General features: G+C 46.3%; 1 protein-coding gene across 2 annotated transcripts in view; it reads left to right on the top strand.

The window, feature by feature from the left end:
• Positions 1 to 1,908: 1,908 nt before the first annotated feature.
• Positions 1,909 to 22,725, top strand: part of LOC143960348 (protein crumbs homolog 1-like) — a 194,849-nt gene continuing 174,032 nt past the window's right edge. Inside the window, exon 1 of one of the 2 annotated variants that reach the window (XM_077468986.1) lies at positions 1,909 to 2,187. In XM_077468986.1, the coding sequence (XP_077325112.1) occupies positions 2,115 to 2,187 (73 nt within the window). In that variant the 5' untranslated portion in view covers positions 1,909 to 2,114. The remainder of the gene's footprint in view (positions 2,188 to 22,725) is intronic. The other variant, XM_077468894.1, reaches the window with a different exon arrangement.

The following is a 22,725-nucleotide window of genomic DNA, read 5'->3' as shown; positions in this document are numbered from 1 at the left end:
CAATTTTGGACAGAAGCCAATTAACCTACCTTCATGTCTTTGGAGTGTGTGAGAAAACCGGAGTAGCCGGAGGAAACCCACACAAGCACAGGGAGAACATGCAAACTCCAGGCAGGTAGTGTCGTGGTTGGGATTTGAACCAGCGGCCCTTCTTACTGCTAGATGAGAGTGCTAACCACTACACCACTGTGCCGCTAAAGGGGGAGTTTATTGGAGACATCTGATGTAAAGGGGGACTCTACTGGGGACACCTGATGTGAAGGGGGACTCTACTGGGGACACCTGATGTGAAGGGGGACTCTACTGGGGACACCAGATGTGAAGGGGGACTCTTTTGCGGACACCTGATGTAGAATGGGACTGTATTAGGGACAGCTGATGTAAATTGTGACTCTATTGGGAACGCCTGATGTAAAAGGTAACTGTATTGGGGACAACTGATGTAACTGTGGGACTCCGTTGGGGACACCTGATGTAAAGGGGATTGTATTGAGGACACTTGATTTAAAGGGGGACATCTATTGTAAAGGGGAACTGTATTGGGGACACCTGATGTAAAGAAAGACTCTATTGGGGGCACTTGATATAAAGGTGGAGTCTTTTATTTATTTATTTTTTTGTTTTTTCCAGACACTTGATCAAAAGGAGAACATCTGATGTAAAGGAGCACTGTATTGGGGACACAGGATGTAAAGGAAGACTCTATGGGGGACACCTGATGTAAAGTGGGGACTCTGTTGGGGACACTTGATGTAAAGGGGAACTCTATTGGGACACCGGATGTAGAGGGGGACTTTACAGGGGACACCTGACATAAAGGGGAACTCTATTGGAGACACCTGATGTAGAGGGGGACTTTACAGGGGACACCTGATGTAGAGGGGGACTTTACAGGGGACACCTGATGTAGAGGGGGACTTTACAGGGGACACCTGATGTAGAGGGGGACTTTACAGGGGACACCTGATGTAGAGGGGGACTTTACAGGGGACACCTGATGTAAATTGGGGACTTAGTTGGGGACACTTGATGTTAAGGGGAACTCTATTGGGGCACCCGATGTAGAGGGGGACTTTACAGGGGACACCTGACATAAAGGGGAACGCTACTGGGGACACCTGATGTAGAGGGGGACTTTACAGGGGACACCTGACATAAAGGGGGACTCTATTGCAGACACCTGATGTAGAGGGGGACCCTACTAGGGACAACTGACGTAGAGGGGGACACTATTGGAGACACCTCATGTAGAGGGGGACACTATTGGAAATTCCTGATGTAAAGGAGGATTCTACTGGGGACTCCACCTGATGGGGAGGGGGGCAATTCTGCACCCTCACCCTGGGCGCTGGGTGATGTTGTCCTAGCGCTGCATCTAGCCATTACAATTTGGCTCTTCTCAAAGCCGCTCAGATCCTAATGCTTCTAACGCATCAACTTTAGGGACAATATGTTCACCTGCCACCCAAAATATCCCACCCATTTTCAGGTGCCTTTGTCAGATAATATTCAATGTTCTTCACTTCACCTGCCAGTGGTCATATTTTATAAATATTTATATTTGTAAAAAAATATATATATGTGTGTGTTTATATATATATATATATATATATATATATATATATATATATATATATATATATATATATACTGTATAGATTTTTTTCTGTAGAAGTTGCATTAAGTGGATACAAAGTTGTTGTTTTTTTCTGGCATACGGTGTATAAAGGCTGAACGCTTGAGTCCAAACTGCGATTGGTTGATTAGATTATTATCGGTTGATTGGATTGGAGTTTCCGGTAACATGCCGGCTTTTCCTAAATTGGGATTCCTTTTGTGTGGTGTCTCAGTGGGAGCTGCACTCCCTCTGGCTCCTCTTCCCCTCTGATCCAGCCCACTCTTTAGGACTCTCCCAGGAGGCAGAAGAACTCAGCAGAGGTCAGTCCCTGTCCAGCAGAGAAGTGCTGGTCCTGGGAATCCAGGAGGCTTGGTACCACCACAAGGCTGAGGAACCTCCCTTGCTGCAGAGCATTTCACCTCTTTCATGTTTACAGCATCTTCTTCTTCCACCTCTTCTTCTTCTTCTTCCTCTTCTTGCACATCTACTACTTAGCATGGAGTTTAGAGAAGTTAATCCCGGCTTACAGAGAACCGTTACGGTGTTGCTCCTGTGTCTCTGCATGCATGGTAAGCGTGACCCCAGCAACCCACAAAAACTTTCCATGTGACTGTTCGTGTTACATTGTATCATCGATCGGTGGATTGTTTGTATTGTTTGTTACATCTCATCATTAGTTCTTTTATTTATTAAGTGGGAACAGTGCTTATTTTATGTTTTTTTATTTTATTTACTTATTTATTTTATTTACTTATTTATTTATTTTCAGGTATTTATATAGCGCTGTCAGTTTTACGCATCACTTTACGAATACATTGTACATTCCGCATAATTTTTTTAAATGTCCCCCCCCCCCAAGAAAAGGGGGATCCGTCCGCATTTTAGCATGCGTATCGCAGCGCTCTAAAATGCTGCCAGTCATCAAAGGCGGCGTAATGCCAACCATACACTTTTTTTAGATTGGCGTTTTGCAAACCATCTCTTTTTTTAAGAACAACCGTTTTTTCGATTTTTCTAAAACGTTTGTGGTGCGGGACGGAAATGTTTTTCTTCGAATGAATTTGGAACGGTGAATGTGTTGTGTGGTTTATTTATTTATTTATTTTTTGTTTTTTTGGGGGGGTTGACATTAGTTCCTAAAAAAAAAAAAAAAAAAAAAAAAAAAAAACGATTTTGGGAATTTTTTTGCGCTCGTTTCCCGGTCAATGGGTGCAAGAAGAATTTTTTTGCTCGAACACTCACCCAAATATTTTTGTTGCACGTGTACGGCCAGCAATCAGGCGGCGTTCATTTTTTAGCAGGAGCGCAGCAGTGGCGTTAATTAGCATTTTTGTTGCACCGTGATTTTGTGACTTTTTGCGCAGTTCTCCCATTGAATGGGCTGTCCTACATGAGGAGCGCAAAAAATGCGCACGTACTCTGTCGTACGTGCATGGTGTGAACGGAGCTTTATAGATAGAGCTTGTTCATATTGCATGCACACTAAACGTTCTGAGCCGCCATGTGTGATTAGTATGATGTTCGCTTTATTGTGTTTCAGTATATCACAGTGTTTACTCTTCCTTTTTTTTATTTTTATTTTTTTACTTTATTTGAAGTGCACAAAGAGACACTTCATCCATGTCTCCGCACAGCAGCATCGGGCGTTGCGCTGTACAATGCGATAAATTCCCGCGCGCTGCAATGAAATGACACATCTGCATTTTACCATTGCAAACTGCGCTACGCCTCTGGGGTGCGTTGCAGTGTGTTGCAAAAAATGTCTCTGCTCATTTTTTTAATTATTATTATTTCTTTTTATTAGTTCATTACTTTACTAATTATTTAAATAATTATTTTATTCATTACTATTTATATATTATTATTTCCATGTTGATTTATTTATTTTTTATTATTTTATTTGTATTCATTATTCATTCATTACTTAAATAATTTCTCTGTTAAAAATAAATAAAATAAAAATAATTATTAATGACTACAATATTAATAATGCACATGTGCAATAGAAAGTAATTGTTGTGCCCTAGCAGTAACTAGCGATTATCCAGGGCAGAAAAACGCCAGCCACAGCATGTGTATTGGGCTCTCCAGTGCGTTTTTGAAAATGGGTCAGGATTTTTTTGGGGGGTGGGGGGGCTTTTGAGAAAATTTCATATGTTTTAACACGTATAGGAGTCAATGGTAACACATAGAGACACACATATGATGCATTTTGCATGCATTTCCATGCATTTCAACTGTGGGTATAGAATTGTGTGTGTGTATATATAGGGTTGTTTTATTTTTTATATATATATATATATATATATATATATATATAAAAAATATATATTGATAAATAATAATAATATTGTATTTATTTTCTCTTCTACTGGTTGAACTGGATGGACTTGTGTCCTTTTTTTCAACCAGACTAACTATGTAATTGTTTTTAGTAAGTTTTTGTTTTTTTGGTAACAAGCCAGAATAGTTTTTATTGGTCACCACACATAGCACAAGAAAATGCATTATTATTATTATTATTATTATTATTATTTTTATATTTATTTTATTTAATGTTTAAAAAAATGTAATTTTATTTTTATTAGTTCATTATTTACTAATTATTTGCCTAATTATTCCTCTGTTAAGCGGTAGTAAACCCTGGGAACCCCCCCCCCCCCCCCAAAAAAAACAAAACAAAAACAACCCTACAAGATATTGGTATAATGTGCTAGTGTGCATCGCATACCAGCACATTATGAAATACTTATCTTAGAATGAACCCCCCCCCCCCCCCAGCGGGGCCTGGTCACTGCTGAGGGGGCTGACCTGTCACCCTCCCCCACATCTCCTCCGGGTTCGTGGGCTACGGCACTGTGTGTGGCCGGAGCAGCGCTGACGTCACTCCTGCGCAATCCACGTGGGAGCCCTCGATTCTGGCAAGAAGCTCTAAAGTTCCGGCACGGAATGCTGGACTTTCAGAGTGCATGCGCCACTTATATCAGCGGCTGCATGCAAGATGAATGTCTCCTAAATGGTGCAGGTTTAGGAGATATTTATTTTACTTACAGGTAAGCTTTATTTATAGGCTTACCTGTAGGTAAAAATCACAAAGCGGGCAATACAACCCGCTTTAATTAATTAATTAGTTAATTCATTTATTTTTTTATAAGTTCATTATTTACTAATTATTTACTAATTATCTCTCTGTTTAGTCGGAATGAGTCTTATCGGACCGTGTCGTCAGATAATCTGACTGTGTGTGGTATGCATCGGACTGATTCCGTCCGAATCTCCGTCCGACCCAATTTTCCAACATGTTGGAAATATTTCCCGACCAACTGGGCCGGACGGACCTAATCCGATCATGTGTAGAGCATTTTCATCGGACCAAGTGCCACGCATGCTCAGATCAAATTCCTACATCAAAGCTATTGGCTACTAGCCTGAACGTAGTCCCATCGTAACGAAATTACGTCATCACGTTCTGAAAGATCGGATTTTTCGCCAACTTGGCCCGACCGTGTGTATGCAACAGTTTAGGACACAATCCGACGGGCAAAATCCGGCGGATTTGGTTGGCAAAATCTCCGACCGTGTGTACGTGGGCTAAGTCTAACCTCTTCATTTGACCTGAAGCAATGGGTACAGGCTCTACTCATTGTGACGGCAACACCCTTGACCTTGTATTCTCCTACCTTTGCACTCCATGCAACTTCTCAAATAATCCTTTTCCTCTTTCCGACCATCACCTAATTAGTTTCTCTCTCTCCCTGTCTTCCAACACCTTTCCCTCCAATCGCCTAACCATCACCCGTAGAAACTTTCGCAACTTCAACTCTTCTCTCCTCTATTCTTCTACTGACCACCTCTATGACAAAATCTCTCCCCTGTCCTGCCCCAACCAAGCCACTTCCATCTACAATAAATCCCTGTCCTCCACCCTGGACAAGCTTGCTCCCCTCACTACACGCAGAATCAGGCCTCGACCCCTTCAACCCTGGCAAACAGATATCACTAGAATTCTCAAAAAACGTAGTCGTGCTTTTGAGTGTCTGTGGCACAAGACCAAGTCTCTCAAAGACTTCAACCAATACAAATCTGCCCTCCAAAAATACTACTCTTTCCTCCACACTGCCAAGCATCCCTAGTTTACAACTCTTATTAACACCTTTTCGTCCAGTCCCCGTAAACTCTTCTCTACCTTCAACTCTCTACTCCGTCCTCCACCGCCTCCACCCACTGACTCACTCACTGTCCAGGAGATTCCTAACCACTTCAAAAACAAGATTGATATAATCCGTGATGAAATCTCCACTCTACAGGTATCTCCCCCAGTTAAGACCCCACTACAACAGGTACTCTCAATGCTCCCCTTATTCAAAACTGCTAATACAGACGAAGTTGCTAAACTCCTTTCTAACGCCCACCTTACCACCTGCCCCCTGGACCCTATTCCCTCTCAAACACTACGGTCGCCATCTGACTCTATCCTACACTCTCTAACTCTCATCTCTTGCATTTTCTCTTGCATTTTCCCCAATGCTCTAAAACATGCACTGGTCACCCTCATACTTAAAAAGCCGTCCTTGGACCCCACCAATCTTAACAACCTACGCCCTATTTCCTTGCTCCCATTTTCCTCTAAACTCCTTGAACGCTGGTTTACAACCAACAGAGCGACTACCTCATTAAAAACCTTCTTGATCCCTTTCAATCTGGATTTCTCCCTCAACACTCAACAGAAACTGCTCTTTTAAAACTCACAAATGACTTACTAACTGCAAAAACCAACAGATACAATTCTGTACTCCTACTTCTGGACCTTTCAGCTGCCTTTGACATGGTTGACCACCCACTACTCCTCAAAAAACTTTACTCCCTTGGTCTCCGTGACTGTGCTCTTCAGTGGCTCTCATCCTACCTATCCCAACGCACCTTCAGTGTCACTTACAATTCTACTTCCTCCACTCCTCTTCCCTTCGTCAGGCTTCCCCAAGGTTCTGTTCTTGGACCTCTTTTATTTTCAATCTACACCTCTTCCTGGGTCAGCTGATAGCCACTCACGACTTTCAATATCATTTCTACGCTGATGACACACAAATCTATCTCTCCACCCCTTAACTCACTCCATCAGTCTCCTCACGCATCACCAACTTACTAACAGACATATCTGTATGGATGTCACAACACTTCCTCAAACTCAACTTGTCCAAAACCGAACTTATAATATTTCCTCCCCCATGTGCCTCTTCCCCTGACTTCTCTGTCAATGGCACAACCATCCACCCATCCCACACATGCCAAGGTTCTAGATGTTTTCCTGGATTCTGAACTCTCCTTTCAGCCCCATATCCAATCACTTTCCAAAGCTTGCCGCCTCAACCTCCAAAACCTCTCTAAACTACGCCCTTTTCTAACCAATGAAACCACAAAGCTCCTGATTCACTCCCTGGTTATCTCTCGCCTTGACTACTGCAACTCCCTTCTCATTGGCTTACCTCTATATAGACTATCCCCCCTTCAGTCCATCATGAATGCTGCTGCCAGACTCATACACCTTACAAACCGTACAGTGTCTGCTATCCCTCTCTACCAATTCCTCCACTGGCTACCACTTGCCCAATGAATTCAAAATACTAACACTTACTTACAAAGCCATCCACAACTCTGTCCCAGCTACATCACTAGCCTAGTCTCAAAATACCAACCGAATTGCCCACTTCGCTCCTCCCAAGACCTCCTGCTCTCTAGTTCCCTCATCATCTCCTCCCATATCCACCTACAGGACTTCTCCCGAGCCTCGCCCATCCTCTGGAACTCACTACCCCAATCTGTCAGAATGTCTCCAAATGTATCCACTTTTAGGGGATCCCTGAAAACTTTCCTCTTCAGAGAAGCCTATCCTGCCTCCATCTAACAACTGCACTATTTTCTCCATTAGCTCATCCCCCACAGCTATTACCCTTTTGTATAACCTGACCCTCCCTCCTAGAGTGTAAGCTCTAACAAGCAGGGCCCTCTGATTGCCCCTGTCTTGAATTGTATTGTATTGTAATGTCTACCCTAATGTTGTAAACGATGCGTAAACTGTCGGCGCTATATAAATCCTGTATAATAATAATAATAATTTAATGAATGCAATATTAACAATGCACATTAACGCATGTGTGAAAAGCGCATTGAAAAACGTGTTTAAAACAGAAACATGAAGGTGTGAACCAAAACATAAAAAAAAAAAAATGGGAGGTGCAGCGACCAGTTGCTTTTATTTATTTTTTGGAAAGGGGGTCCTTGTCAATAAAACTGATGATAACATTCTTTTTAGATTCATACTAATAATGATTTCTCAGGACCACCACAAACGTCCAGTTATCCCCTCCCATAGAACATTATGTGACTATTTGTGTTACATTGTATCAGGAAGGCTTTATTGGCAATGCTGATCAGGGATCTGTCTGTATATTTCTTGTTTCCAATCCCAATTCTCACGCTCGATTCTTTCCTTAGAAAGTGAAAACAATAGGTCTCGTTTTTAAATTGAGATGAGGATGACCCTTTCCTTTAAAGCGGTTGTATACCCGCTAGTGTTTTTTTTTGCCACCTGCAAAGTAAAAGGCATAATGAGCTAGTATGCACCGCATACTAGCTCATTATGAAATACTTACCTTAGAACGAGGCCCCGACATCTGGCCCAATCCACGCCAAGGGAGCTGACATGCTCCCTCTGCGTTTCTTCCGGGTATCGCGGCTCCGGCGCTGTGAGTGGCCGGAGCCGCAATATCATCACTCCCGCGCATGCGCGCGGCAGATTTCATCCCAGCCGGGTCCCGCCACTGCCGGGCTTTCAGCCGAGAATCCCCTTGTGCGCATGCGCCAGTGCAGTCAGCGGCGCATACCGAGGGTAATGTCTCCTAAACCGTACAGGTTTAGGAGATATTTTTTTACCTACAGGTAAGCCTTATTATAGGCTTTCCTGTTGGTAAAAGTAAAAAAAATGAGTATACAACCACTTTAACTCAATTTTTTTTATCTATTTATTTAATTATTGGGGGGGGGGGGGTCCTTTGGTATTATAATTGATGGTAAAGAAAGATTTTTATTTTTTTTTTAAATAATTTTTTCTAAAATAAATAAATAAAGAAAATGCCTCCAACAACATCTAACCACCTTCCCTCTTTTTTTTATAATCCCTTTACTGGCCTTTGTGACACGTGACTGTTTGCCTTCTTTTGTGCTGGCAAAACATTGGTGAGACTGATCAGGGAGCTTTCAAAATTCTACCCCGCCCCCCCCCCCCCCCCTTCTGCAAATACCAACCTGCTAGTTTTCAGTGTAAAAAACAAAACAAAAAACATAGCACTTGAATGTTTTTCTAAATTGGTTTGGGTAATTTAGCTAGTTATACTAGAGTGGCCCTTCCCCCGAAAGTGTTTATTTAATTTAATTATTATTTATTTAAAGTTAAAAAAAAAAAAAAGTTTATTTATTTTGATTAGTTCATTATTTAACTAATTATTTATCTGTTAAAGCCTCAGCAAACCTTTGGGAACCCCCCAGGGGGTTTCGCTAGTTGTACTATAGACTATACTATAGTATAGCTGTCATCTAAACTGATTGCTTTTTGTTAGTTTTATATTATGTTTTCATTTTATATTATCTTCTACTATAATGTGAACTGTGTGTGTTTGTGTGTGTGTGTATATATATATATATATATATATATATATATATATATATATATATATAATATAATATACACACACTGCATCGGGAAAGTATTCACAGCACTTCACTTTTTCCACATTTTGTTATGTTACAGCCTCATTCCAAAAGATTTCCTCAAAATTCCACAAACAATTCCCCTTAATGACAACAGGAGAGAAGTTTGTTTAAAATCTTTGCAAATTTATTAAAAAATGAAAAGAATCCCATGTACATAAGTATCACAGGCTACTTATGTACATGGGAGGAGCCTGTGATACTTATGTACATGGGAGGAGCCTATGATACTTATGTACATGGGAGGAGTCTGTGATACTTATGTACATGGGAGGAGTCTGTGATACTTGTGTACAGGGGTCAAGTCCTGGGGAAAAAAGTGTGGGAACTCCCACCCAAGATCCACTCCCCCACCAAAAAAAAAAAAAAAATATGCTCATATGCATATATATATTTCACATAAAATACAGTGACTGCAAATGTGACATGCTACAAGAGATGACCAGACTGTGAATGCGACTACAGGAGATGACCAGACTGCGAATGCGACATAGTACAGGAGATGACCAGACTGCGAATGCGACATAGTACAGGAGATGACCAGACTGCGAATGTGACTACAGGAGAAGACCAGACTGCGAATGCGACATAGTACAGGAGATGACCAGACTGCGAATGCGACATAGTACAGGAGATGACCAGACTGCGAATGTGACTACAGGAGATGACCAGACTGCGAATGCGACATAGTACAGGAGATGACCAGACTGCGAATGCGACATAGTACAGGAGATGACCAGACTGTGAATGTGACTACAGGAGATGATCAGACTGTGAATGCGACTACAGGAGATGACCAGACTGCGAATGCGACTACAGGAGATGATCAGACTGCAAATGTGACATACTACAGGAGATGACCAGACTGTGAATGCGACATACTACAGGAGATGACCAGACTGGGAATGTGACTACAGGAGATGACCAGACTACGAATGCGACATAGTACAGGAGATGACCAGACTGCGAATGCGACTACAGGAGATGATCACCCCTCCTCATTCCTTTCATTTTCTGATACTTTCCCCCTCCCTCCTTCATAACAGCGCCCTCTTCCCTGTCTTACCTTACACAGGACACAGCAGATGACATCGGAGGCACAGAGCTGACATCGGAAGTGCAGCAAAGGGATGGACAGAGGGCAGGACCTGCCCCAGTTAACTGATTGGTTAATAGAACCGCTCTGCATTCTACCAATCAGTTAACTGGGGCAGGTCCTGCCCTCCGTGCATCGCTGTGCTGCTCTTCCGATGTCAGCTCTGTGAAGACAACACAGCTAGCAGGCTGTGCTAGAGCCTCGGGCGGCTCTGGTCCTGCAAAGGGAACGGCGTTCCTGCTGTGAAAAAAGTGCAGGGACACCGTTCCCACGCGTTCCCGCATGACTCTAGCAATGCTTGTGTACATGGGAGGAGTCTGTGATACTTGTGTACATGGGAGGAGTCTGTGATACTTGTGTACATGGGAGGAGTCTGTGATACTTGTGTACATGGGAGGAGTCTGTGATACTTGTGTACATGGGAGGAGCCTGTGATACATATTTACATGGGAGGAGCCTGTGATATGTATGTACATGGGAGGAGCCTGTGATATGTATGTACATAGGAGGAGCCTGTGATACTTATGTGCATGGGAGGAGCCCGTGATACTTATGTACATGGGAGGTGCCTGTGATATGTATGTACATAGGAGGAGCCTGTGATACTTATGTGCATGGGAGGAGCCCGTGATACTTATGTACATGGGAGGTGCCTGTGATACTTATGTTAATGTGAGCAGCCTGTGATACTTATGTACATGGGAGGAGCCTGTGATATGTATGTACATAGGAGGAGCCTGTGATACTTATGTGCATGGGAGGAGCCCGTGATACTTATGTACATGGGAGGTGCCTGTGATACTTATGTTAATGTGAGCAGCCTGTGATACTTATGTACATGGGAGGAGCCTGTGACACATATGTACACGGGAGGAGTCTTTGATATTTATGTACATGGGAGGAGCCTGTGATACTTATGTACATGGGATTTTATTTATTTTTAAATAAATTTGCAATGATTTTAAACTTCTCTCACATTGTCATTATGGGGGATTGTTTGTAGAATTTTAGGGAAAAAAATTAATTAAATCCACTTTGGAATGAGGCTGTAACATAACAAAATGTGGAAAAAGTGATTCGCTGTGAATACTTTCCGGATAATCTGTACAATGTATAATATAAGGATACTGTATATCAGTATAAATATTACAAGTTAAATTCCTGGATTTCTGTACTGGGACGGTCTCCTCCTTGTAGGATGTGTGGGTCGGTATCACCCAATGTGTGGGAAATGATAGGTGGTGGACGGCCTTGCTGAGCGCGGTACGTCCCCGCACACACACGTGCAGTTTTCCCCCGTCTGGTCTTGCTTTGTATGCATTTGGGATGGATGGAGGTGGCTGGCATTCCTTTGTTAGCGGTTACCTTGGTAACTTGCAGAGCATGTGAAGTATCCGCCAGGCCAGGCAGGGCTTCTCCGTCTTCACATGAAAGGGAAAGTTTCCAGCAAAACAAGGGAACCGGATCACATAAACAATGACACCATGTGCCATCTCATCCCGCTTTCCCCAAACTGACATTAATTGTGCATCATAACCACTTGAAGACCCACCCTTTTTCTGGCGGTTTTTATGTACAAGTTTAAATCAGTATTTTTTTTGCTAGAAATTTACTTGGAACCCCCCAAACATTATCTTATTATCATTTTATTTTTGCAGATTTATTAAAAAAGAAAAACTGAAATCTCACATGGTTCTAAGTCTTCAGACCCTTTGCTCGGTATTTAGTAGAAGCCCCCTTCTTTTTGGGAAAGATGCAACAAGTTTTTCACACCTGGATTTGGGGATCCTCTGCCATTCCTCCTTGCAGATCCTCTCCAGTTCTGTCAGGTTGGATGGTAAACGTTGGTGGACGGACATTTTTTAGGTCTCTCCAGAGATGCTTAATTGGGTTTAAGTCAGGGCTCTGGCCGGGCCATTCGAGAACAGTCACGGAGTTGATGTGAAGGCCACTCCTCCGTTATTTTAGCTGTGTGCTTTAGGGTCATTGTCTTGTTGGAAGGTAAGCCTTCGGCCCAGTCTGAGGTCCTGAGCACTCTGGAGAAGGTTTTTTGTCCAGGATATTCCTTGTACTTGGCCGCATTCATCTTTGCCTCGATTGCAACCAGTCATCCTGTCCCTGCAGCTGAAAAACACCCCCACAGCATGATGCTGCCACCACCATGCTTCACTATTGGGACTGTATTGGACAGGTGATGAGCAGTGCCTGGTGTTCTCCACACAAACCACTTAGAATTAAGGCCACAATGTCTCTCCGTCAGGTCTGACAATTTTACAAGCAACAAGCAGATGACGGCTGGCCCAGGCCGTGAGTACAGTGATGGGGGAGGAGCTGCAGGAGGTCGCGGGCGCTGTGTCAGTTTTCCTAACCGATGCAAGCAAGACACGTGTGGAGCGGAGGGAGCCCAGACCAGAGACTAAGATACAGAGAAATGCAGGGGAATCCCCAGCGCTGCCATTGCCAATGATCCCAGTCCCCACCACCACCGCTGATTCCATCCCACCCCCCAGCACTAACACTCATCCCACCCCCCAGCACTGACACTCATCCTACCCCCCAGCACTGACACTGACGCCGCCCCCCCCAGCACTGACACTGATGCCGCCCCCCAGCACTGACACTGATGCCATCCCCCAGCACTGACACTCATCCCATCTCCCCCCAGCACTGACACTCATCCCACCCCCCCAGCATTGACACTGAAGCCACCCCCCCAGAACTGACACTCATCCCACCCCCCCAGCATTGACACTGAAGCCACCCCCCCAGCACTGACACTCATCCCACCACCCCAGCACTGGCACCATCTCCCCCCAGCACTGACACTCATCCCACCGCCCCAGCACTGACACTCATCCCACCGCCCCAGCACTGACACTCATCCCACCGCCCCAGCACTGACACTCATCCCACCGCCCCCCAGCACTGACACTCATCCCATCTCCCCCCAGCACTGACACTCATCTTACCCCCCCCAGCACTGACACTGATGCCACCCCCCAGCACTCACACTCATCCCACCCCCCAGCACTGACGCCACCACCACAGCACTGGCGCTGACATCATCTCCCCCCAGCACTGACACTCATCCCATCTCCTCCCAGCACTGACACTCATCCCATCTCCTCCCAGCACTGACACTCATCCCATCCCCCCGGCACTGACACTGACGCCACCCCCCGGCACTGACACTGACGCCACCCCCCCGGCACTGACACTGACGCCACTCCCCCAGCACTGACACTGACGCCACGCCCCCCAGCACTGACGCCACACCCCCCAGCACTGACACTGACGCCACGCCCCCCAGCACTGACACAGACGCCACGCCCCCCAGCACTGACACTGTTACCACCCCCCCAGCAATGACACTAATGCCACCCCCCCAGCACTGACGCCACCCCCCCGGCACTGACACTGACGCCACCCCCCCGGCACTGACACTGACGCCACCCCCCCGGCACTGACGCCACGCCCCCCAGCACTGACACTGACGCCACCCCCCCGGCACTGACACTGACGCCACCCCCCCAGCACTGACACTGACGCCACGCCCCCCAGCACTGACGCCACGCCCCCCAGCACTGACATTGACGCCACGCCCCCCAGCACTGACACAGACGCCACGCCCCCCAGCACTGACACTGTTACCACCCCCCCAGCAATGACACTAATGCCACCCCCCCAGCACTGACCCCACCACCCCAGCACTGACACTGACGCCATCTCCCCCCAGCACTGGCACTCATCCCATCTCCCCCCAGCACTGGCACTCATCCCATCTCGCCCCAGCACTGGCACTCATCCCATCTCCCCCCAGCACTGGCACTCATTCCATCTCCCCCCAGCACTGACACTCATCCCATCCCCCCCAGCACTGACGCTGATGCCACCGCCCCAGCACTGACACTGATGCCACCGCCCCAGAACTGACACTGATGCCACCGCCCCAGCACTGACACTGATGCCACCGCCCCAGCACTGTCACTGATGCCACCCCTCCAGCAATGACCCTGATATATGCCAGGCTTTGTGAGAAATGCTATATACCAGGCTTGTGAGAAATGCTATATGCCAGGCTTGTGAGAAATGCTATATGCCAGGCTTTCTGAGAAATGCTATATGCCAGGCTTTGTGAGAAATGTTATACCAGGTCTGTAAGGCTGCGCTATATACCATGATCTGTGATGCTGGGGCTATATACTCTGTCCTGTGATGCTGGGGCTATATACTCTGTCCTGTAATCATGAGCTGTATACTCCTGACACTGAGTGGAAGCAAGTGAAATACAGGGGACGGAGTGTGTGGATTCTATAAGGGGTGCGGCTTATGAGAAATGGGAGGGGCCAAACAGTAAGGGGCGGGGTCTGGCGCCCCCCATCCTAAAACTTCACCAGCCACCACTGTTCAGGGCAAAGTGGAGTGTTAGTTTTCCCCCCACACATAGGGTTTTGCTTTTAGGCCAAAAAGTTCAATTTTGGTCTCATCTGACCAGAGCACCTTCTTCTACATGTTTGCTGTGTCCCCCACATGATTAGTGTAGCCTGAATGTTCCCCTCCTTTTGTACCTTTTCAAAAATACCTTACCCCTTAGAAACGAGACCACACCTTTAATTGGAGTAACCTGGCCACAACAGTCTTTATTAAACACAAAACAAAACTCACTCCAATAAACTTGTATATATGATAAATATATAAATATATATATATAAATAACTTTTTTAACATCAACAACATAAAGTGCCCATTCTGGTGATCTCTGACGGTGACCCCACTTAAACCAACACCAACTCACTGTGGTACACCTGACCAACTTTTCCAAGGGCTCCACCTGTGACCGGTCGGAGACAACTTCCGTCAGTGAACATAGCCGTATTCCATCCACCCTTCCGGAATACCCAGAGGGGCCGATCTTTCGATGAGCCCCCCACACCGTCAGATCCCTTCTGAGTAACCGTCTACCGTCAGAAACCACCAGAAAACACCGCCACAGCCCAAAAGGGTGACTACCTCAACCTTGAGGGCAACCCCACACCCGAAGAGCCTTCTGTATGCCCTCCTGCAGACCCAAGGACCAGAGGTCTATCCCCACTTCGGATAGATGAACACCATCCTTCCACAAATAGAGCCCGGCATTGACCTCCAGCTCCCGATGCCGCACAACAATCCCACCATTATGCACTACAAACCTCCCCACCACCTTGTTAACCCTGATCCTGGTCTTGTTTATGCTGTCCACGGACCTAGCCCACTGCCACACCGTTCTAGCCACAATGTCCGACCAAGCCAAAATGGTGGCCGGGAAATGGACACGCAGGCGCAAAACATCCGCCTTAATATCCGCCAGAATGTCCTTCACCTTTCTTATCCCCAGGTCATTCCCCCCTGCGTGAATGACTAACACATCCGGGGGCCTGTCTCTCAGAGCAAAGCGTTCAACCTCCCTCATCACACGCTCCCACTGCATGCCTGGGAATCCCAACCACATCAAACAAGCCTCCAGCTTGGAAATCCCCAGTTGCCTGCCTGCCGGCCTTGCATCACCTCTCCTGGCCCCCCAGCAAACGTAGGAGTGCCCTAGGATCCAAACGAGGCGTGAGGAACCTCCATCTGGAACGAAAAAACACAACACATAACACATAACAACCAATCAACTTCTATACCGTAACTACCTGCAAGTACCAAACTGGCTCCAAACACCCCCGGCCGCACCCCAGTTACTCCAGGATCAACTTCGGCCAGACATAAGAACGGAATCTCCTAGATTCCCAACGCCCGATCCGGCGAACAATCGCCTCATCCAACCCACATCTGGCAGCCTCTGTGGCCGCCCCAAAGCGGAAGGAGTGCGACGTGTACTCCCGGCCCCAAATTCCGCAGGCACCGTCGAAAAACCGACACAAATTGAAACCTGGAGAGAAAAGAGCCATCCTCATGCCGTAAGAAAGGCCCCGCCCCCTCCGGCAGCAATGCCGTAAATGCCCGTACTGCAGCCACCGGGCACACCACCGAACCCGGCAAGGCAAACAGTGCAACCACCACCCCCCTGCCTAACTGATTGTTTTTTTACCTCCGCAGTCGGATACTCACCCGATCACCAGCCACCTGTACATCCTGATCCAACAACCCCCACGTCAACACCAACTCCCCAATCCTAAATGCCCCATAAAAAGCCAAAGAAAAAGCCGCTGCGAACAGAAGCGCCTCGTAAGCGGAATTACAGACTTCCCCAAGCCGAGCACAAATCGCCACTAAGTTATCAAACGTGACCGGCCTGCGCGCGTCCCAACATTTCCGTTGCCTCCTATACCCCTTCAAGGTTTGCCGCACCCAAAAATCCTTAGTCCCATCCGATTCACCCACTTCCGGTCAATCGACGCAGGCGCTAAACCCATTTCAATATTCCGAGCCACCCAATACAGCACCAACCAGCGTTGGCCAGAGCCCCGACCAACCGCCCCTACCTCCCGGACCAATTCCAACCATTCCGACCACACCCTGAAATAGGACGCCCACGTAGACTCGCTCAAAGACCTCTGGATCCAACCTGCGGCGACTCCAAGGGCAGCTCCCACATCCACCCGGGGCAAGGAGCCCCCGACTCCTCCGTTCTCTGCGCCAGCTCCCAGAACTTGTCCCACTGAAAACGAGAGAGCGAGTCAGCCAAAGAATTCTCCACCCCAGGTATGTGCACTACATACACGTAAACATTCAGCCGTAAACACCGAAACACCAGCTGCCACAGTTCCCGAATGACCGGGGGTGATGAAGCTGTCAGACGGTTGATAACCTGAACCACCCCCACGTTGTCGTAATTGATGCGCAACTTCAGATTTCGAAAATCCTCCCCCCACAACTCCAAAGCCAACACCACCGGAAAGAGTTTGAGCAAAACCAGGTTGCCCAACAACCCCGCCTCCTCCCGGGCTCCGACTCGCACGAGGTGGCCGAGGTGTAGGCCCTGGAGAAAAACGCGTCGGAGGGCAAAAACTCAGCGCGCGCTGCGGCGCCTCACCTTCCTCCCCGCCAGCCGATGCAGCGTCCTCCAGGTCTCCGACATGGTCCCGGAGCCAGTCCACTCCTCGCACCTCCACCGCCCGCCGCAGCTGCGCAAACAGTCCGTCCAAGTCGGCCATTGTAGAGGAGCAGTGAAAAAACTACCTCCTCTGATGTCTCACAGGCATCGAATGATCTCCTTCCGCTCCTCCCCTCCTTTTATTTGGCTCCTCCCCTTTCTCTACAACAACTTCCTTCACTCTACTTCTCACAAAGCGCCTAGAGGCGATTCAGTTCTCATTGTGCGCTATACAAGTATTTAATTCATTCATTCACTCAGCTCCACCTACAGAATGTTAACCCTCTAAGTCCCTCAGTCACACTGTCATGCCCAGCACTCCCTAGTACCTTTGGTCCTTATAACTTGCTTCTCTTGGCTTCTCACAAACTGCAAACAGGACTTCTTATGACTTTCTTTCACCAATGTCTTTCTTCTTGCCACTCTTCCATAAAGGTCAGATTTGTGGAGAGCACGACTAATAGTTGTCCTGTGGACAGATTCTCCCACCTGACCTGTGGATCTCTGCAGCTCCTCCAGAGTTACCATGGGCCTCTTAGTTCTTCTCTGATAAATGCTCTCCTTGCCCGGCCGGTCAGTTTAGGTGGACGGCCATATCTTGGTAGGTTTGCAGTTGTGCCATACTCTTTCCATTTTCCAATGATGGATTGAACAGAGCTCCATGAGATGTTCAAAGCTTGGGAGCTTTCTTTATAACCTAACCCTGCTTTATACTTCTCCACAACTTTATCCCTGACCTGTCTGGTGTGTTCCTTGGCCTTCACGATGCTGTTTGTTCACTAAGGTTCTCTAACAAACCTCTGAGGGCTTCACAGAACAGCTGTATTTATACTGAGATTTGATTTTATATATATATATATATATATATATATATATATATATAATTGTGTGTGTGTGTGTATGTATATGATTTTTTTATTAACTTAAAAAAAAAAATTTGAATTTTTTATATTTTTTTATATCAAAGTCAATATCTATGTATATTTTTAGAGTTGTACATAGTTTAATTCTTGGATATTCGTTCATTGTCATTGTGGTCCTAGTCTATTTGTGAGGATTCAAATTTTCGGGATTCAACTGAATTGAATTCTATTCAAATTCAAATAATTGTATGTCTAATTACCATGTGAAAGCTTGGACCAGTGTAGGTATGTACCTACCATACTTGCAGCATCTCGGTGGAAATTGAAAATCTGTGCAGTAGGTACCTACCAAAGCCATTGTCACCAGCTTACACATCCCGTGCCGATCTGCTGCCCTGCTGCTTGCTTGGTATGGGTGCCATTCACTGGACACTTTTCAATTTCTCAATTAATGCAAAGCGTTCTCTGATTAGACAGGATGAAGATCATAATGTCAAAGCCTTGCCTCTCCACCTCCTCCATACCAAGCAGGCATGCAAGTGAACAGGTGCTGTGGATTCTAACTTATCAATCTGTAAAAAATACTGGCTCACTCCAAGCCCTGGAGGACCACCTAGTAGGCCCAATAGTGGTCCTCATACCTCAGCTCAGTGTTGCAAGGATATGCTTTTCATATGCTATTTAAAGGGAAACTCTACAAGAAAACATGTAGGCTACGATAGATGACATCTCCTTCTGTGATGAGGATCGTTGGTTCCATTATTCTTGGAGTCACTGACCCAACCCTGACTTTGGCTGCATGCTTGTTCCAGATTAGTGGCTCTGGTATCATACTTGCTCAACATTTTTTGCGAACCTGAGCCTGTGTCCATTGTTAGTTCCTCCTTAGAAATGGGTACTGGTGGTCCAGAGTAATGAAGTTCAGACCCACCTTTAACCAGTTATGTTGCGGTCTCTTGACTTGATGTAAGCACACCACTTCAGTCTTCTGGGTCCTGAGGTGACCCCAGTGCTGAACAGCCAATAGGAAGTACTGGTAGAGTTGTGATAGCGCTAGACCAGTAAGGCTGAGAATGTGTTTTTGTGTAAATTCAACAAAGTGGGGCAGGAAAGTGTTTTGCGAATTCTGCCTTGTCCCAGAATAAATCTGTAATGACTATTGGCTCACTCCAAGCCCAGAAGGACCACCTAGTAGACCCAGTACCGGTCCTTATGCCCGTGCTCAATGTTGCAGTAACATGTTTTTTTAAAAACTATTAAAAGGGAACATCTACACACTCACATTACTGTCTCTTGATTTGATGTAAACATCACTACAGTCTTCTGGGACTTGAGAGGACCCAGTCAATGGACAGCCAATGGAATGTACTGGTAGAATTGTCTCTAGTGGGTCCTTATACCCCAGCTCCATTTTGCAGTAATATGCTTTTTGAGAACCATTAAAAGGGAACATCTACACATTCAGATTTCTGTCTTTTTGATTTGATGTAAACCTCACTACAGTCTTCTGCGACCTGAGAGAACCCAGTGAATGGACAGCCAATGGGATGTACTGGTAGAGTTGGCTCAAGTGGCTCTGATATTATACTAGCTCAACATTTTTTTTCATACCTGAATCCTTATGTTCATTGCTGGTGCCGTCTCAGGAATGGGTACTGATGCTCCAGTGATGAAGTCTTGACCCACCACCAACTGGTCACACTGCTGTCTCTTGACTTGACTGATGTAAGCACACCACTGCAGTCTTCTGGGAACTGAGAGGGCCCAGTCAATGGACAACCAATCAGAAGTACTGGCAGGGTTAAAGTTGCGCTGCACCAGTAAGGATGAGAATGTGTTTTTGTGTAAATTCAACGAGGAAGGGGTGGGCAAGTGCTGTGATTCTGACTTATATCAGACTAAATCTATAATAAATACTTCCTCACTTCTAGCCCAGGAGGATCACCTAGTAGACCCAATAGTGGTCCTGGTAACTCAGCTCAGTGTTGCAGTAATATCCTTTTCAAAAACAATTTAAAGGGAACATCTGTACTAAAATATGTCCATCATGTTGCTGTCTCTTAACTTAATCAGTCACCACTTGAGTAATGAGTTAACACCACTGCAGTCTTCTGGAACCTGAGAGTACCCCGTCGACAGCCAATGGGAAGTATTGGTAGAGTTGGCTTTAGTCAAATTTGTCCATTGCTGGTGCCTACTGGGGAATGGGTACTGGTGGTCCAGTGAGGAAGTGTGGACCTACCACCAACTAGTCACGTGCCTGTCTCTTGATTTGATGAAAGCACACCACTGAAGTCTTCTGGGACCCGAGAGAACCCCGTCGCTGGACAGCCAATAGGAATAACTGGTGGAGTTTGCTCTAATGGCTGTGGTATCATACTTGCTCAACATTTTTTGTTTACCTGAATCCCTGTGCCCGTTGCTGGTGCCTCTTTGGGAATGAGTACTGGTGGTCCAGTGATGAAGTTCAGACCCACCGCCACCAACCAGTTTTGTGGCCATCTCTTGACTTGATGTAAGCGCACCGCTGCAGTCAAGGATAAGGATGGCTTTTTGTGTAAATTTAACAAGTGTGTTCCTGCGAGAAAGTAGACCCATGATAAAAACTATGTGTTTGGACCTGGTTAGAGTCCCCAAGACACTCAAGACACGGCATCTCATAGGCTTGCAAACGGAATTAGGTAAAATAGGATTTTGGTTTATGTTTTTAAACCATATGCAAACTTTAGGCACTTTAATATGTATTGGAACCGATTTGTTTTATTGGACTACCTTAACACAAGCCACGTTATTGTGTGACATTGCGCATTATCTCATTGCAAAGCAATAAATGGGTTGGATGATCAACACACACAACTATCTTAATGGTTGATCTTTTTTTTCAACCAATGTAAATTTCCAAGAAGGTCGGAAGTGGTCATCTACAGTTTTTTCTTTCCATGCAGGTTCTCTTTAAAGCGGTATTTCAGGGGATGTTTAGAGAAGCTTTTCATTTGGTGATGGCATGTAAGACTTGTGGCCGCGTTCTGCCAGGCGTCTTGTGCTTCACTGGTCTTTGTGCTTTTTGAGTCCTTGGTATGCAGACTGTAAATGAAAGAGCATGACAGGTTCAGCAGATCTAATTCCTTATCTACGAAAGAGCTGAAAGTCAATGGGTCCCACCAGCTGGACGTGTGAAGTCTTTGCTCCCTCTCTACTGGACAGAGAAAGGAAAAACATTGGAGGAGAAGATTCACGATGGAAATATGCAGGAACGCAACCAAATTGCGCATGTTTCTGTAGCGCACAAATATGTACGTGCAATGCGAGTAGCCATGGAACATGCACTGTAGTTGCCAGCTGTCCTGGATTTGCTGGGACAGTCCTGCATTATGGCCCTCTGTCCTGCAGATGCTACGTATGTCCAGGACCATGTCCTGGGACACAATACTGAAGGTCAGAAATGGCCGTCTACAGATTTCTTTAAAGCAATATTTTCAGTATTCCAGCCACAGTTAAAAAAAGCATTTTTTTTTATTGCATGTCCCTCCCTTTTGAACAGAGCTCTTCTTTCAACCATGAACTGCAAAGGTCTTTCCACATCCCCCCAGTACGGTGCTCTAACACCCCCCTCCCTACTTCAAAGCTTTCTCCCACCAGTGCAAAGCTCCCCCCAGTACAGATCTCTTATACCAACCCCCATTCCCCCCTCCCACTACAAAACTTTTCCCCCATCTCCCCCTCGTACAGAGCTCCTACCCCTACCCCACTACAAAGCTTTTCCTCTATCTCTCCCCAGTACAGAGCTCTTGCTTCACCTTTTTCCTCTATCTCCCCCAGTACAGAGGCCCCCCTCCCCCACTACAAAACGTTTCTCCCATCTCCTCTCAGTACAGAGCTCCTACCCCCCCCCCCCCAACCCCACTAAAAAGCTTTTCCTCTATCTCCCCAGTACAGAGCTCTTCCCTTATACCCCCCCCCCACTACAAAGCTCTCTCCCACCAATGCAAAGCCGCCCCCCCCCCCAGTACAGATCTCTTATACCAACCCCCATTCCTCCCTCCACTACAAAATGGTTCCCCTATCTCCCCCCAGTACAGAGCCCCCCCCCCCCACTACAAAGCTTTTCCTCTATCTACCCCCAGTACAGAGATCTTCCCTTCTCTCCCACCAGTGTAAAGCCCCCCCCCCCCACTTACAAAGCTTTTCCTCTATCTCTCCCCACTACAGAGCCCTTACCTCACCCCCCACTGCAAAGCTTTCTACCACCAATACAAAGCTACCCCCCCCCCATTACAGAGCTCTTACCTCCCTCATCCACCCCCATCCT

Source organism: Lithobates pipiens, unplaced genomic scaffold (assembly GCF_037356315.1).
Source record: "Lithobates pipiens isolate NorthernLeopardFrog02 unplaced genomic scaffold, aLitPip1_a1.2 Scaffold_1, whole genome shotgun sequence".
Taxonomy (NCBI): Eukaryota; Metazoa; Chordata; class Amphibia; order Anura; family Ranidae; genus Lithobates; species Lithobates pipiens.
The sequence above is the reverse complement of the archived record's forward strand: the minus strand, read 5'-3'. Positions and strand labels throughout refer to the sequence as shown.